Source organism: Globicephala melas, chromosome 4 (assembly GCF_963455315.2).
Source record: "Globicephala melas chromosome 4, mGloMel1.2, whole genome shotgun sequence".
NCBI classification, from domain to species: Eukaryota; Metazoa; Chordata; class Mammalia; order Artiodactyla; family Delphinidae; genus Globicephala; species Globicephala melas.
This window is the reverse complement of record NC_083317.1, coordinates 48796366-48814139: the sequence shown is the minus strand read 5'-3', so window position 1 is coordinate 48814139 and position 17774 is coordinate 48796366. Positions and strand designations below refer to the sequence as shown.

At 39.6% G+C, this 17774-nt stretch overlaps 1 protein-coding gene across 2 annotated transcripts in view; it reads left to right on the top strand.

Annotated features, from left to right (window-relative positions):
• The window catches only part of ZBTB11 (zinc finger and BTB domain containing 11), a 37455-nt gene extending 31044 nt beyond the window's left edge, over positions 1-6411 (top strand). For both annotated transcript variants that reach the window (XM_030861067.2, XM_030861069.2), the window contains exons 9-11: positions 2533-2691; positions 2801-2976; positions 3554-6411. In XM_030861067.2, the coding sequence (XP_030716927.1) occupies positions 2533-2691; positions 2801-2976; positions 3554-4071 (853 nt within the window). In that variant the 3' untranslated portion in view covers positions 4072-6411. The remainder of the gene's footprint in view (positions 1-2532; positions 2692-2800; positions 2977-3553) is intronic.
• The last annotated feature ends 11363 nt before the right edge of the window (positions 6412-17774 follow it).

The following is a 17774-nucleotide window of genomic DNA, read 5'->3' as shown; positions in this document are numbered from 1 at the left end:
CTTACTCAGTTTATTTGAAAGTTGTTTCAAAAGAAAATATTTGAGGTGACTATAGTTGATAACACTGTATAATATGATTGAATTTTGCTAAGACAGTAGGAACTTGAATATTCATATGTAATTATACACAAACGTATATATATGTGAGGTGATGGGTGTGTTAACAAGTGGGAGGATTCCTTTCACAGTGTATACATGTACTGAATCATCACAGTATACACTTTAAATATCTGACAATTTTATTTGTCAGTTACACCTCAGTAAAACTGAAAAAGCAGAATACTTGAAGATAATATTAAACTGTTATTTGTTTACTCTTGATTTTATCAGTTTGTTTTTGTCTAGATGTTCCTATTTATTTATGTAACAGTTTTATTTAGACACAAATTTCATACCATACAAATCACTCATTTTAAATGATTTAAAGAAGTTGTTCAAATGTGCAACCAGTTCTTTCCTACAGTAGGGACTGTAGGAAAGAAGGGTCCCTTGGTGCCAGCCAGAGATTCTTCCTAGGCAGTTCCTCGGAAGTACTTGGCCCTCTGCTTATTTCTCCCTTCTTCAGATTCCTTTTTCCCTCTTTTCATTTTCCAAAGCCTCTTGAAATCTTTTTTATAATTGAAGTAAAGTTCATAGAACATAACATTCATCATTTTAAAGTGTTCAGTTTAGTGGCTTTCAGTACATTCACGGTGTTGTGTGAGCATCACCACTAATTCCAGAATGCCTTCAATACTCAGGCCAGGCAGTTTACAATTCTGCCTTGGTCTTCTCTTTCTGTTTGTGCAGAGTCAGCCATTGGTGAGAGTATAGAGCCTTTTCGGGTCTTTTCTGAGCATGTGCCCAGCACTGGGCAGATATTTGGACTTCTAGATTCCTGGGAATATGTGAGAGTTTTTCAAAGCTCTCATTCCCCAAAACATCTCGGTCTCCAGCCTTTTCCTCACAGGCTTTTGGTTTGGATATTGTTTACACCGAACTGCTCTTCCTTGCCCCAGCAGCTGTGGCTAATACATTTGCCTGTAAGTGTTTCCAGCCATCTGCTCCTCTGTACTCCCCACCCCTCCCCGAGTCCTCAGCCCTGGAAGAGTTAGGGTAAATACAAGCAGACCCTTTGAGGGGTAACCTCAAGAAGTCATCAGATAGCTCAGAACAACTACAGCTCTGTGAGAATAAGTTCCTCTGGTACTAGGGACCCGTAGCAGGAGTGCAGTCTGTCTGCTGAGCTGAGGAGCCCGGGGATGGGGCCAGGGTGAGTTGAAATGCCACAGAGCTCTCTTACCAAGATTCAGCAATTGCTTTCTTGATTAAATATTTACCTGGTCACTGTAAACTTTTAATTAGTTTCCAGAGGTCCAGTAAAATTGATTCTGACAGTTTTTGCCCATTTGTTTACTGCTTTCATGTAGGGATGGGCTTTTGGAGTTACCTACTCTGCCCTATATGCTGATGTCACTCTATAATCAGTCTTATTTTAAAACAAAGATAGTTTATTATTCATACATTTTTAGTTGCAAGTATAAGAAAACCCAATTTAAACTGACTTGAGGGCTTCCCTGGCTTAGTGGTTGAGAACCCGCCTGCCAATGCGGGGGACATGGGTTCGAGCCCTGGTCCGGGAAGATCCCACATGCCGCAGAGCAACTAAGCCTGTGTGCCACAACTACTGAGCCCACGTGCCACAACTACTGAAGCCCGTGCGCCTAGAGCCCATGCTGCACAACAAAAAAAGCCACCACAATGAGAAGCCTGCGCACCACAAAAAAGTAGTAGTCCCACCTCAACAAAGAGAAAGCCCGCGCATAGCAACAAAGACCCACACAGGCAATAATAAAAACAAATAAATAAATTTATTCTTAAAAATTTAAAAATAAAATAAACTGACTTGAATGAAAGTCGAATCTAGGAGTCTGAATAGTTTAATGTAAACTGGTTTCAGATTCATTAGCACTTGATGTCTCTGAGACTCCGTATGGACAAGGCAGTGGCAATGATTTCAGCCTTACATCCTCTCAACTCCCAGATTGTCAAGCTGCTTTTCTCGTAGTTCCTATAAAAGCCCTGAGGTTCGCTACCATTGGATCTGGTTAAGGCATTTGGTTTTCTGTGAATCGATCACTATGGCTAAGAGAATGCTGTGCTCTGATTGACCTAGGCCTAAGTCAGTTGCTCCATCCTTATGGTCAAGAGTGAGGCCTACTTCCAATAGATGGACAGAGACTGGGAGAGGGTGAAAAGGGATGTAAAAAGGGGAGATCAGATGGGGTTGAGGAGGAGACAGAAAATAATAACACCTATGATAACCCTTGGGAGCTGTGCAGGATTCTTTCTAAAATGTTTCTAGTACTCTGCAGCTAAAAGAACTTAAGACCCTGTAGCCTTGATGCAAGATGGGAATAGTAAGAATTGTTTTTGTTTTGAATTGGGATCATCTTGTGGAGTTCTAGAAACCCAAGAATATACTGAGTTCTTGGAAACTTCTTTTAAAAGAATAAGATGATCCAGTTGGGTGAATGAACTTTGTTATTGCAGATGTGAGAAAAGTTTCTTTGAAGCTAGAGATCTTCGCCAGCACATGAACAAACATCTTGGTGTGAAGCCATTCCAGTGCCAATTTTGTGATAAGTGCTATAGTTGGAAGAAAGATTGGTATTCCCATGTGAAGTCTCACTCTGTCACTGAGCCTTACAGGTGGGTAAATCTGAGGAGGATCTAAACTTAAGATATAAATGTACTTGGATTAATTATTATGGATTCTGGTGCTTTGGAAAAAATAATTTGGGGTTTTCCTTTATTTTAGGTGTAATATATGTGGCAAAGAATTTTATGAAAAGGCATTGTTCAGAAGGCATGTAAAGAAAGCTACCCATGGAAAAAAAGGAAGAGCAAAGCAAAACCTGGAACGGGTGTGTGAACAATGTGGAAGAAAATTCACTCAGCTGAGAGAGTATAGGAGACACATGAACAACCATGGAGGTAACTATACTTCATATAGTTTTATATATATATATATAAAACTTTCAGTAGAATAAAAGCCAGTCCAGTAGTGATTCTCCTTTTACCATTCCTCTTGCCTATTATCTCGCTTTCCTTAATAAGAGATTAATCCCATGTTGTGGAAGATTTATTCAAGTGATAGAGGTGATCCTGAACCTGACTACCTAATTGTTGTGTAGATAGATAGATTTCTGTTTTAGTGAGCTTAATACTCTATATCAATATTTTTATGCTGGAATGGACTACTTGAAGTTTCTGGTTTTTTATCCTAGGATTATAGGATTGCTGTGAAGGCTAAAAGAGACTATTCACAGAACCTCAGGATTGTCTCTCAGTAACTTCTATCAATAGGAACATCTTTAGAGAGATTATATCCAGAATCTGCTTTATTCTAAGAGAAACCATTTGGTTCTAAATAAAAGACCGCCATAGTCAAGATAGAAACGTTTATGGGCTACTGTACTTAAAAGAAAAGCATTATTTATCAGGCAGCTGTAATATATTTTGGTACTTGGACCTCACCACACATACACCTCTCTTGTTTCTTTTTTAATAGGAGTTAAGCCATTTGAGTGCTTAACATGTGGAGTAGCTTGGGCTGATGCCCGATCTCTAAAACGCCACGTCAGAACACATACAGGTGAACGGCCCTATGTCTGTCCGGTATGTAGTGAAGCCTACATAGATGCTCGAACACTCCGTAAACATATGACTAAATTCCACAGAGATTATGTGCCTTGCAAAATTATGCTGGAAAAAGATACCCTTCAGTTTCATAACCAAGGAACTCAAGTGGAGCATGCTGTTAGCATCTTAACAGCAGATATGCAGGAACAAGAAAACAGCGGTCCTCAAGAACTTGAAACTGTGGTAGTGACAGGAGAAACTATGGAAGCTCTCGAAGCTGTTGCAGCTACTGAAGAATGTCCGTCAGTATCTACACTTTCTGACCAAAGTATTATGCAAGTGGTTAACTATGTGTTAGCACAACAGCAAGGACAGAAGCTGTCTGAAGTTGCAGAAGCTATTCAAACTGTTGAAGTAGAGGTGGCCCATATTTCAGAAACAGAGTGAATGTAGTAATCGAGATGAACAGAAGGGACATCTCACATAAACTGAACTCACAGAACATTTGTTTACAGTACTATGTGGCTGTCTGCCTAGAGTTTGTACATCAAGGCTCTGGGCTGTTTTGGTGGTGTTTTAACATTTCTAAACGGTTTGTCTGGCTAATGGGTTCTGTAGAAAAGTCCATTTACTGTAAAGAAATTGAAAACAAATCTGTTTGATGGCAGTGGATTATCATGGTATACTTTTTATGAATTAATGTTTATAAAGAACTGTACTAAATAAATTAAAAACCGTACAGTTTCATTTGCATTTTGACATTATTATATACTTTGAGTTTAAAAGGCTGTACTAATTGGCTTTTCTTCTCTTTTATTCTCAAAATATAGAGGTTCTGTGATTTCATTTGCCTTGTTTATGGTTTAAAAATTCTAATATAAAACGTTTTAGTGCGATGCATAAGTATATTACATTTTTTTAAATGCTTCAGATCTGTGATTCTTGACTTACTATTTATTTTAACCCCTTATAAAGTCAGGGATTCTTTATTTTAAAGCACTTAATGAGTTACATGTTGTAATCAAGTTTGCACAGTGTACTTAATCTATATGGGGAACCCCTAAATGAATAGCTGATTTTTTTAAATGCCATTAAAATGCATGAAATGCCTATTAAAGCCTTACTCTACTATCCTTCAAGGCAAGTAAATTGACCATGAGCAAAGAACATTGTTATTAAATTGTTGATGGGAAATTTCTCCATGATTACATAAGATGATAAATGGGAAAAAAGTTAAAACTAGGTTTGGTATGTTTGCAGCTTTTGTATCATGTTTAATTGTTCAATTTTGTTGAAGAACTGCAGTTTAGAAGTAGGATAGCAATATAGACATCTACAGCGGTCCTGTGGATACCATGTAATTGTTAAGTAATTTCAGAATATTGAAAATTCTTCAGCCCTCATTACAGTATACTACTTAAAGAAATTGATTATGGCCCACCAAATTATTAAAATTAAATTCTTTTTAAAAGTTGCCTGAAAGTTAAATTAATTTGTGTGTTTGATTTTTAAATTCCCACCTCTTTAAGCTATCCAGTTTTCTCGTTTTTCAAAATAGCCATGGGGAGATGCCACATTTCTCTCCTGGGAAACTACCACTCAAGCTGTAATTGTTAAAATTAAACTTCTAAGTATTAGAAGCTAATATAAGTTGTAAAATTAAGATACGAGCAGATCACATGTAAGTCATTCCTAAAGCACAAGAAAAGAATGTGCCTTGATGTACATATATTATTAAGATGCGTATTCCAGTTTACTTTAAAAGTGGCTTAAAAGATGAAGAATAAATGTGATGCCATGCATGCATTGTACCTGTATATGTAATATTTGCATTTGCAAATTTCCCATTGTTTTGATAGCTGTGTGGCTGACTTTCAATTTTAAGTGGATTAACATACAGTCTGTAACTTTATAATGGCTGCTTGTTTATCATATCTTTCAGTTAATGAAAATGTATTTCAACCTGACAAAAATTTGGAATTGTGTCTTTATGTTCCCTTGTCACCATTGTTATTAGATTTAGTTAATTGTATAAGACCCATTAATGTATGTCATAAATATGTAAATAAAAGATGTTGAATCTTGTTTAAGGCATAAGCTTTGGAGTTGAGCTTGTCACTGTTTTCAGCTCATAAATCAGTTGCTGTTATTTGATATGTTATTGAGTTAATCCGTTTGTTTGTTTGTTTGTTTTGCGGTAAGTGGGCCTCTCACTGTTGTGGCCTCTCCCGTTGTGGAGCACAGGCTCCGGACACACAGGCTCAGCGGCCATGGCTCATGGGCCCAGCTGCTCTGCGGCATGTGGGATCTTCCCGGACTGGGGCATGAACCCGTGTCCCCTGCATCGGCAGACGGACTCTCAACCACTGCGCCACCAGGGAAGTCCGAGTTAATCCATTTTTAAAGGGGAGGAGAATTGAACACATTAAAAAATAACCATTGACAGAACACATAATACTATTAAGACTTATTACACTTAATCTTACCACAAAATTAAAAGTAGTACAATTAACCGCCATCTTTGGATCATTTAAATGTGTTTAGAGAATTACATAAATTACGTGTAGAAATAAGTGTTAAGGTTCCAAAAATTCAGTTTTATATTTCCATGGGGAAAATTATTTAGTTTATAATAATTCATTTTTAGAAGCACACGTTGATTTGTTGTTGTCAGATGACTTCCTTCCTGATTAAATCTGCTTGTTACTGCTGTTTTATTAAAAGCCATTGGCTGTTTACATAATTTCACAAGGTTACCTAAACTGATAAATTTAGAGTTAATCCAGACCTTCAGTGTCTTGTCTTTTTTAAAATAATAGCTTTGATATAAACTTCATGATGCTTCCCACTCATAATTGAATCAGGAAATTTAAACCTATAATCTTCATGGAGGTTCCTAAACAGGGGTTTTACATCTGTTTGGAAAATAAACAAAAAAAGTCTTTGTCTCCCCTGATCTTATAAATGTATAGTTATAGTTTGTAAAGGCTTAGAGCAAAGATGCAAAGATAACTTGTTTAATTATTTTAAATATACCAGTCTTATAGTCTATTATCTGAAGTTTTGAAGTTGAATACTGCTGTTTATTGGATTTCTCCAGAGTTTTATAAATGTTAGAGTATAAGCGCATCTCCAGTAGGGCCTTATCTTTGGAATCCTGTGCCACCTGCCTACGTTGAAAAAGGGTCCTCCCAGATCAGTTTTATGTTTGCTTTTGTTAGATTGTTCCAAGAGTATCAATGGCTAGGCACTATTTTCATATTAATTTCTCAAACTCTGGTTTCCTAGACCAGCAACTGTAAATTTGAACTTTAGACCAGTGTGAGAACAAGGTCATTGTTCTAAATCTTAAAGGGAGGCTGTTTGCCCACCTCGTGCCCAGTCTGGGACAGACAAATATCTTTGCCTGGGTTGGTGAATGGAGTTTTTTTCTGGCTTGTTCTTTCACTGAAGGTGTAGCTCTTCAGTGGTTCCAACCCGGCTTTGTGTGGAATTCTTAGTTCCGATCTCTGTGGACCTAAATCCTGATCTCTTGTCTCCTTTGGGCTTTCAAAAGCCAGCGCCTTTGAAACTGGCAGTCCCATCTATCACAAGGTTACTACAGTTTCAACTCAGTTTCCTCTGATTTGGGGACCCTAGGACATTTCGTTTCTTAAAGTCTTAGTACTACGATTTTCTTTTTTTTTTAGTTTTTATTTATTTGGCTGCGCCAGGTCTTGGTTGCGGCCTGCGGGCTCTTAGTTGCAGCATGCATGCAGGATCTAGTTCCCTGACCAGGGATTGAACCCAGGCCCCCTGCATGGGGAGCGTGGAGTCTTAACCACTGGACCACCAGGGAAGTCCCACTATGATTTCAAAGGAGTTTGTTCTAGCAGCGATTTATAGGTTAGTCTTTTCCAAATCCTGGAAAACAAATAGTGTTGTTTCTTTAAATATTTTTCTCCTCTGGTTACTTCTTTATTTCTAAGAGAAGGTTTTATTTCTACCCTCAATACCTGTCTCATTCTCTCCTTTTTCTCCATTCCTGATAACCTTATGGGAGTTGCTCAACTTCATCTTTAACTGTTTTTTTAATTGAATTATCTATTGAATTCATTTTAAAATTTGTATTTCTTATACTAGCATTTCCACTTAGTTCTTCATACGTGCTTATTCCTGCTTCTCTTTTCCACTCTTTCCTTGTTGATTGGATTTATTGTGCTCATTTGAATTCTTACTGTGTTCTGTGTGCTCTACAAAAAACATTACTTTCTGTGAATATACCACAACTTTACCTTTCTACCACAGTTAGATGTTTGGGTTATTTTCAGTTTGGGGTTATGAAGAATGCTGCAAGGCCCATTTTTATCCTCTTGGTATATATATGAACATGCATTTCTGTTGCGTACATAACTAAGAGTGGAATTTGAGTCATTTGGATTTGAGGATGTTCAACTTAAGCAGATAATATCGAAATATTTTCCGAAGAAACTGTGCCATTTTACACTCAGCAGTGCTGGTTGCTTCACATGCTTGCCAAGTACTGTTGGTCTTATTACTTAGCACTCTGCAGGGACTTCTAGTACAATATTAAATAGCTGTTGTGTTTGCCATCTTTGTCTTTTTCCAGTCTCAGTGAAAATCTGAGATTCACATGGTGGGCTAGATGGCTTCACCATGGGGGCTTATTGCCAGAAAAAAAAACAACCATGTGATTAAAGGGTTGAAATTTTCTGCCCCACCCCCTGACCTCCAAGGGAGGGGAGAGAAGCTGAAGACTGAGTTCACTCACTATGGCCATTAATTCATTAATTTAACCAATTATGCACTGTATATAATGCAACTTCAACAAAAACTTGAAGAGGCTCAGAGAGCTTCCTGGTTGGTGAGCATATTGATGTACTGGGTGGGTGGCACACTCCAACTCCACAGGAACAGAAGCTCCAGCACCCCTCCCTCCCGGACGTTGCCCTATGGGTCTCTTCCACTTGGCTATCCCTGAGTTGTATCCTTTATAATAAAATTGTAATTGTAACTTTAGTGCTTTAAGTGAGCTCTGTGAGTTGTTCTAGTGAATTATCAAAGGGGGGGCTCCATAGAAGCCCCTAAATTTATAGTTGGCCAGGCAGAATTGCGGGTGGTTTGGGGATATCCAAGACCTGCTGTTAGCATCTGAAGTGGGTGCAGTCTTGTGGAATTGAGGCCTTAACTCATGGGGTATGTGCTAACTCTGGGTAGTAATGTCAGAATTGAATTGTAGGACACCCAGCTGTCAGAGAATTGGTGCTGAAACATTCCATCCACGTAGAGGATTGGTCTGAATCGGAGTGTCAGAGATCAAGTGGGGTTAGAGGGGGTGATGTCCATGTGGGAGGTTAAGGCAACCTAGGCAATGGGAGATTGGTTATATAGAGAGGATGAAATACGTAAACACTAAGGATATTGAAAACCAGCATTTTTGCTGTCGGAGAAGGGCGTCGCAAAGGTAGAAAAGGAGATGATGAAATGTGAAGTATTGGTTAAACTGGTAGTTGTCAGACACAAATGCTATGTAAATGTGTGTATATGTATATAAGTGTTTGTGTATACACGCATGTATTCTCTAGTTGTTTATTGAGATGGCCTGGGAGCAGTGATACCCACCAGAAATGATTACACCTATTACTAAGTATTGGTTTCTAAAAGCCATTCCCCAATAGAACAAACTAGGGCTTCTTGGGGAAATGGCTAATTTCAGGGCTGGGTCAGGAAAAGTACAAAACGAGTCTGGAAAATCTTCTGTCAGAAAGCAAGTTAGATGCTCAGAGAATGATGGGGACATGTCAACAGGGCACAGAAGTCCTCGAAGGGACTTCTACTGGCCAAATCATGGCAAATTGAGTGAGCATAATAATAATGAGAGTAACAGATTATACACCATCAAAGAAAATAGGAAATCGTAAGTCCACTATCAGGAGTCCTTAAAACCATCCCCAGGTTCAGTGATTCACTAAAAGCACTCACAGGAACCAGCAAATACACACACTCATGGCTATGATTTATTACTGAGAATGGATATAAGACAAAATCAGTGAAGGGAAAAGGCAAAGTCCAGAGGAAACAAGCGTAAGTTTCCAAGAACCCCAGTGGAGCCATGCTTAATTCCTCCAGCAATGAGTTGTGACAACACACGTGTGGAGTGTTATCTATCAGCAGGCTCATTAGAGATTCAGAACCCAAAGTTTTTACTGGTGCTGGTCACATAGGCACCCTCTGCATAGCACATTCCAAAATTCCAGACTCCGGGAAGGAAAGCAGTTGTTCAGCATAAACCACACTGTTTGCATAAGGAGTTTAAGCACAGAGAGCCACACTTTTTAAGAAAGGTTTTGTATCAGTGTAGGGAACTGTTTACCAGTCAAGTTTCCAATTGCCAGCCAAAGGTCAAACTTTGGCCTTAACAGTCCTCCTAGCAGGACTCTAAGGTAGCAGGCTCAGACCTGCTATATTAATCTTTTCTTCACAAACAGTAATACAAATAAATGAAAGAATAAATTGAGGGACTTCCCTGGTGGCGCAGTGGATAAGACTCTGCTCCCAATGCAGGGGACCCGGGTTCGATCCCTGGTCACAGAAGTAGGTCCCACATACCTGCCGCAACCAAGAGTTTGCATGCTACAACTAAAGAGCCCACCTGCTGCAACTAAGATCCAGTGCAACCAAATAAATAAATATTCTTTTAAAAGGAATAAATTGTAAAGTTGAAGAGGAGCAGGACATTTCCATATTTCCCCCACAAAATACTTATTAATATTACAAAGGAGAGGGAGCTGTTACAGTGGAGGATTCCTGGACTGAATGTCAATATTATGACATAGTGTGAGTGTGTTTTGTGTTTGGTAATTGCAATCATTGTTGCTTTTGTTGTGGTCATCCATTTACAATGCTTGGTGTCAGTTTATCTCTTGTAAAAATAAAATACAGTGTGTGTGTGTGAGTTGTGAAAAAAAAAAAGAAATGTACACTTAAAATGGGTGAGTTTTATACCTCAATAATTCTTTAAAAAAAAGCTATTTGGAGGTCTAAATAAAATACATTAGCTTATAAAAAAATATTACAAAGGAGGAAAGAGAAACTTCATGAGGGAGAAGTCTGACAGACACCTTAATCAAGTAATCAAAGTGATCATGGTCAGTAATAGGATAAATCAAAATTGTGTACCACTTATATAGAATGCAATTAGAAGAATATAACATCATGTGATATTTCTGTCAAAAATGCATAACTTTAATCATGAGGAAGCATTAGACAATCCCAAATTGAGGGATATTCTACCAAGTAACTGGCCTGTGATATTCAGAAGTGTCAAGGTCACACACACACCCACACACACAAAGACTGAAGAACTGTACCAGATTAAAGGTGACTAACCAGACATGACAACAATGCAGTACATGATTCTGAACCAGATTATTTTGCTGTAAGGCAATTGGTGAAACTTGAAAGCGGTAAAAAGATTAGATGGTGGTATCCTATCAATGTTAATTTCCTGGCTGTATGCAGTTACGTAAAAGAATGTGCCTATTTATAAGAATACTTAATTCAGATGTGACGTGGCATCAGGTTGATAAGTTACTCTCAAATGTCTCAAAAATTATTCTACTTGTAATTTTTCTGTAAGCTTGAGATTGTTTCAAGATAAAATTATCTTTTAAATGAGTTGGAGGATTGACTTCTGGTACAACAGATGAGGTACTCTGCTGATATGTTTCCCAACGAAACTGTAAAATTGTGAAAACAAAAACAACCATTTAAGGGATCTGTAAATAGTCCTAAGGGCAAACAGCAAATGAGGAACATCTGTTCAAGAAGAATCTATGAGAATTCATTAAGAAAGGCAAGAGTCTGTGGTATTTGCATATGATATCACTTATATGTGGAATTAAAATATGACACAAATGAACTTATTTGAACTTATTTTCTGTTCAAATGAACAGAAAAAGACTCACAGACATAGAGAACAGACTTGTGGTTGTCAAGAGGGAGGAGAGGTGGAGGAGGGAGAGTGGTAGTTAGGGATAGTATATATAGGATGGATAAACAACAAGGTCCTACTGTATAGCACAGGGAACTATATTCAATATCTTGTAATAAACCAGAATGGAAAAGAACATGAAAAAGAATGTATATATGTATGTAAAACTGAATCACTTTGCTGTGCAATAGAGATGAATACAGCATTGTAAATCAACTATACTTCAATAAAATAAATTTTTTAAAAAGTGTCTGTGGTGGGTTTTTTAATATTTATTTATTTATTTATATTTGGTTGCACCAGGTCCTGGTTGCGGCAGGTGGGCTCCTTAGTTGTGGCATGCATGTGAGATCTAGTTCCCTGACCAGGGATCGAACCCGATCCCCCTGCATTGGGAGCATGGACTCTTAACCACTGCACCACCAGGGAAGCCCTGCGCCTGTGGTATTTGAACAAAGACCACTCCTTCCCTTCCCTGTCTCAGCTCAGTAAGGTGGCAACGCCACGCCAGACTGCTGCATCCTAGAATATCAGGCTCCCTCTCCCATCAGCTCCCGGTTGGAGGGTGGTCCTCCCAGGAAGTCCAGGCCGTCAGTTTTTCTCATCCTTTTCCCAGCTACCTGTTGCTGAGATAAGGCCTGAGCAAGTGTGGTTGAGAGGTTCCTTCTCAACCAGGAAGGAACCTCTGGGGGTTCCTTCTTCCACCCAGCCCCCACCTGTGGAACAGAGGTTCTACGTTGGGCCAAGTGAGCTGAGAAGACAGAGGTCCTGCCCGCCCTTGTCTCTGTTCATGAACTGGCGGTTCCGTGACAGGAGAGGAAGGCCGAGAAGACCTCAGGCTGCAGCCACCTCTTGGCCAAGAACTCAGCTTGCAGAGAAGGGGTGTCACTCAGAAACTTGCCATGGTCTTCACCTCCAGTTCCAGAATCCTGGCACAGACTTTGCCTGGAAGTAGAAGCAGACTGTCGAAAGCTCCTAATCTCTTCCCAAAGGGCTGACTGCATTTGCAACTGAGTCTGAGGATATTGAGGCCTATTGAAGCAATTGAGAGGAGACTCAAGATATAGGATAAACTGTAGGCCTGCTGGTTTGTAGGAGAGAACTAGGGAAAAAGACAGCTGAGGGGAACCCTCTTGGAATCAGAATGAATATCAAACACTGACCTCAGAAATTATTATTGCAGGGACTTCCCTGGTGGTCTAATGGGTAAGAATCTGTCTTGCAACGCAGGGGACGCATGTTTGATCCCTGGTCGGGGAACTAAGATCCCACATGATGCAGGGCAGCTAAGCCCATGCACCGCAACTACTGAGCCCATGGGCCACATCTAGAGAGCCCACGCACCACACTAGAGAGAATCCTACACACTGCAATGAAGAGCCCTCGTGCCGCAAATAAGACTCGACCCAGCCAATAAATAAATAAAATATTTTTTAAAAGGAAATTATTATTGCAAAGGAACCAGAGTTTGACTGGATTAGCTTGTTTGAACACCAAATTATTTCTCTAATAATCTAATCCCAGGGTATTATTCAAAACAAATGAGCAATTAGCCAGCAATTAATGGAGTTTAACAGCTCATGTGATCATGGAAACAGAGGAAGAGAACAGTACTAAAATAACTGTCATCCCAAGGTGACTTGGCATACTGAGAAAAATCAGAGGCTTAGACTATTGGAGGGAAAATAGACCATTAAAATAATCCAGCTATTCACTGAACAAACAAACAAGCAAAAAACAATAACCAAGCCTTGGGAAGGGAGAGGGGCATGGGATCAGTACCCCGACTTTCTACAATATGTTATCTAAAACGTCTAGTTTCCAACAAAAAATTACAAAGTATGCAAAGAAGCAGGAAAATATTCCCCATACACTGGGGGGAAAATAGGCAACAGAAACTGCCTGTGAGAGTAACCACCTGACAGATTTAAAGAAACAGAACTAAAGAAAGCCACTGTCTTAGTCTGTTTGGGCTGTCATAACAAAATACCACAGGCTGGTGGCTTAAACAACAGAAATTTATTTCTCACAGTTCTGGAGACTGGTAAGTCCAAAATCAAGGTGCTGGCAAGGTAGGTTTCATTCTGAGTCCTCTTCTCTTGGCTTGTAGGTGGCTGCCATTTTGCTGTGTGCTCGCAGGACCTCTTCTAGAGAGAACATTCTGGTATCTCACCTTATTAGGACAGTTATTCTATCTGATCAGGACCTCACCCTTATGATCTCCTTTAACTGTAGTTACTTCCTTTGAGGCCCCATCTCCAACTACAGGCACACTGGGAGTTAGGGATTCAACATATGAATTTGGGTTGGGGTGGGGGTAGCGCGGACACAGACATTCAGTCCATAGCAACAGTGACTAAACAAGCAAAGGAAGGTGTACCTATATCACCTCAAATAGAGAATAAAGAAAAAGGAAAAAAAGAACCAAATAAAATGAGTTGAAAAGTAAAATAACTAAAAGAAAGGAACTTCAAGATAGATGGACAGAGATCATGCAAACCAAAGAACAGAGAGGAAAAATGATGAAGAAAATGAAGAGCCTCAGAGAAATGTGGGACATCATAAAATGTACTAATATATACATAACAGGAGTACTAGAAGGAGAGAAGAGAGAAGCAGAAAAAAATTTTTTTGAAGAAATAATAATTGAAAACTTCCAACATTTATTGAAAAATAATAACCTACACATCCAGGAAGCTTAATGAACTCAAATCAGAATAAACAGAAAGAGGGGACTTCCCTTGCAGTCCAGTGGTTAGGACTCCACGCTTCCACTGCAGGGGGCTCGGGTTCAATCACTGTTTGGGGAACTAATCCACCAGGCTGCGCAGCGCAGCCCCAAAAAAAGAATAAACATAAAAAGATCCACAAACAGACTCATCATACTAAAAATGCTGAAAGTCAAAGACAAGGAGAAAACTGTAAAAGCAGCAAGAGAAAAACAACTTGTCACTTACAAAGGCACCCCAATAACAGATGACATCTCAGCAGAACAACAGAAGACAGAAGCAGTGAGATAACTTATTCAAAGTACTCAAAGGAATAAACTGTATACCAAGAACCTTACATCCAGAGAAGCTATGTTTCCAAAGTGAGGTTACTTTACCAGATAAACAAAAACTGAGAGAATTTGTTGTAACAGACCTGACTTTATAAGAAATACTTACAGGAAATTCTTTAGGCCAAAAGCAACTGAACTCAGATGCTAATTCAGATTCACATAAAAGAACAAAGAGCACCAGTAAAGGTAGTTATGAAATTTTAAAAAATAAATTTATTTATTTTTTGCTGTGTTGGGTCTTTGTTGTGGTGCGTGGGCTTCTCATTGTGGTGGCTTCTCTTCTTGCAGAGCACGGGCTCGAGGCACGCGGGTTCAGTAGTTGTGGCTCGCGGGCTCTAGGTGCGTGGGCTTCAGTAGTTGTGGCATGTGGGCTTAGTAGTTGTGGCTTGTGGGCTCTAGAGAGCAGGCTCAGTGGTTGCGGTGCACAGGCTTAGCTGCTCCGCAGCAATGTGGGATCTTCCCGGACGAGGGGTCGAACCCGTGTCCCCTGCACTGACAGGCAGATTCTTAACCACTGTGCCACCAGTGAAGTCTGGTAGTTCTGAAATTATAGCAGGTTGTATGCACAATTATTCTCCTTTATTCCCTTAATTGATTTAACAAGCAGTTGTATAAAGTAATGTGTAGAATGTATTACTGAGCCAATAACATATAGAAATGTAATATATGTGTAAAATATATGCCAATAACAACACAAAGGAGGTAAGAGCAAAAAGGTATTGGATAAGGGAGTGGCTGTGGATGGTAAAGTAATAATTATATTAATGTATTGTCGGGTTGTAACATTAATAGATGTAACAAGTGTAACAGGACCACAGAAAGGGGGACAAGGGAACAGAGTAGAGCTATATAGGATTAACGTTTCTATATATAACAAACTAAGCCAGTATAAATCTGAAGCTCATTCTGATAAGTTAAAGTGTATATGGTAAACCCTAGAGCAATCACTAAAAACAAAAAAGAAAAAATCATTAAAGAAATTAAAATGCTACATTGGAAAATATTCACTCAATACAAAAGAAAGCAGTAAGGGAGGAATAGAGGAACAAACAAACAAACAAAAAACCCGACATATAGAAAACAAAAGTAAGGGTCTTCCCTGGTGGCGCAGTGGTTAAGAATCCACCTGCCAATGCAGGTGACACGGGTTCGATCCCTGGTCCAGGAAGATCCTACATGCCGCAGAGCAACTAAGCCCGTGCGCCACAACTACTGAGCCTGCACTCTAGAGCCTGTGAGCCACAGCTACTGAGCCTGTGAGCCACAACTACTGAAGCCCGCGCGCCTAGAGCCCGTGCTCCACAACGAGAGAAGCCACTGCAATGAGAAGCCTGTGCACCGCAACGAAGAGCAGCCGCCACTCACCGCAACTAGAGAAAGCCCACATACAGCAGCGAAGACCCAACGCAGCCAAAAATAAGTAAATAAATAGATAAATACATGTATATATAAAAAAAGAAAAAAAAGTAAAATGGCATACAAAAATACAACTACATCAATAAAACATTAAATGCAAATAGACTGAACAATCCAATCAAAAGGCAGAGGTTGTCAGGCAGGATTAAAAAAAAAATAAAACCATGATCCAACTGTATGCTGTCTACAGGAGACACACTTTAGATTCAGAGATACAACTAGATTAAAAGTAAATGGATGGGGACTTCCCTGGTGGCACAGTGGTTAAGAATCCGCCTGCCAATTCAGGGGACACGGGTTCGAGCCCTGGTCCGGGAAGATCCCACATGCCGCGGAGCAGCTAAGCCCATGTACCACATCACTGAGCCTGCGCTCTAGAGCCCACAAGCCACAACTACTGAGCCTACATGCCACAACTACTAAAGCCCACGCGCCTGGAGCCTGTGCTCCGCAACAAGAGAAGCCACAGCAATGAGAAGCTCGTGCACCATAATAAAGAATAGCCCCCACTCGCTGCAACTAGAGAAAGCCTGTGTGCAGCAATCAAGACCTAAAGCAGCCAAAAATAAATAAATTAATTAATATCTCTGTATGAATGTGGATTTGCTATTTCTTCTGCTTTTAATTCTGGCAATTTTTGCTTTATACAGCTTGAAGCTATTATTAGTTGCATATTGTATAGAATTGTTTTCCTGGTGAGTTGAACCTTTTATCATTATGAAAGGATAAAGTAAAGTGCCTCTGGTAATGCTTCTGGATTTAAGTCTTTTTTGACTGAAATTCAAAGAGCTACATCAGTTTTTTTGGTATTCATGTGGTACATTTTACCATCCTATTGCTGTCAACCTGTTCATATCCTCATACTTAAGGTATGTCTGTTGTAAACAGTATACGGTTGTCTTTTTTCTTTTTTTGGCCACTCCATGCAGCATGCAGGATCTTAGCTCCCTGACCAGGGATAGGACCCTTGCCACCTGCAGTGGAAGCATGGAGTCCTAACCACTGGACCACCAGGGAATTCCCTATGGTTGTCTTTATAAAAAAAACGTCCAGGCCATCAATCTTTGTCTTTTCATGGGAATATTTAGTCCAGTTATAAAACATGACATAATTACTGACATATTTGCATATAAATCTGCCATTTTAGTTTGCTTTGTTTTCGGTCCTGCCTGTTCTACATTTCTTTTCCTTTTCTGTCTTTTTATGTTTTATTTTTACTTATTTTTACAAAAGTACTTATTTATTTATTTTGGCTGCACCAGGTCTTAGTTGTGGCATGTAGGATCTTTAGTTGTGGCATGCAGGCTTCTTAGTTGCAGCATGCATGTGGGATCTAGTTCCCAGACCAGGGATTGAACCCGGGCCCACTTGCATTGGGAGCGTGGAGTCTTACCCACTGGACCACCAGGGAAGTACCTACTTTTCTGCCTTTTTAAAACACTCCATTCCCCTCCTCCCGTTAGCTTGTGAGTTATGTATTCTTTGAACTGTTATTTTAGTAGTTAGCCTAGACATCACATTAAAGTTCTTGGCACAATGTCTTCTACTTCACAGGCATCCACTTCATGCATGAGCTGTAGGCTGTGTAAGTTCAGATACATATCAACCTTTTCAACAGATGTGAAAACAGAAAAAAGAGGCAGATTTATCAACTCCCACACCAATGGTACCCAATACAAT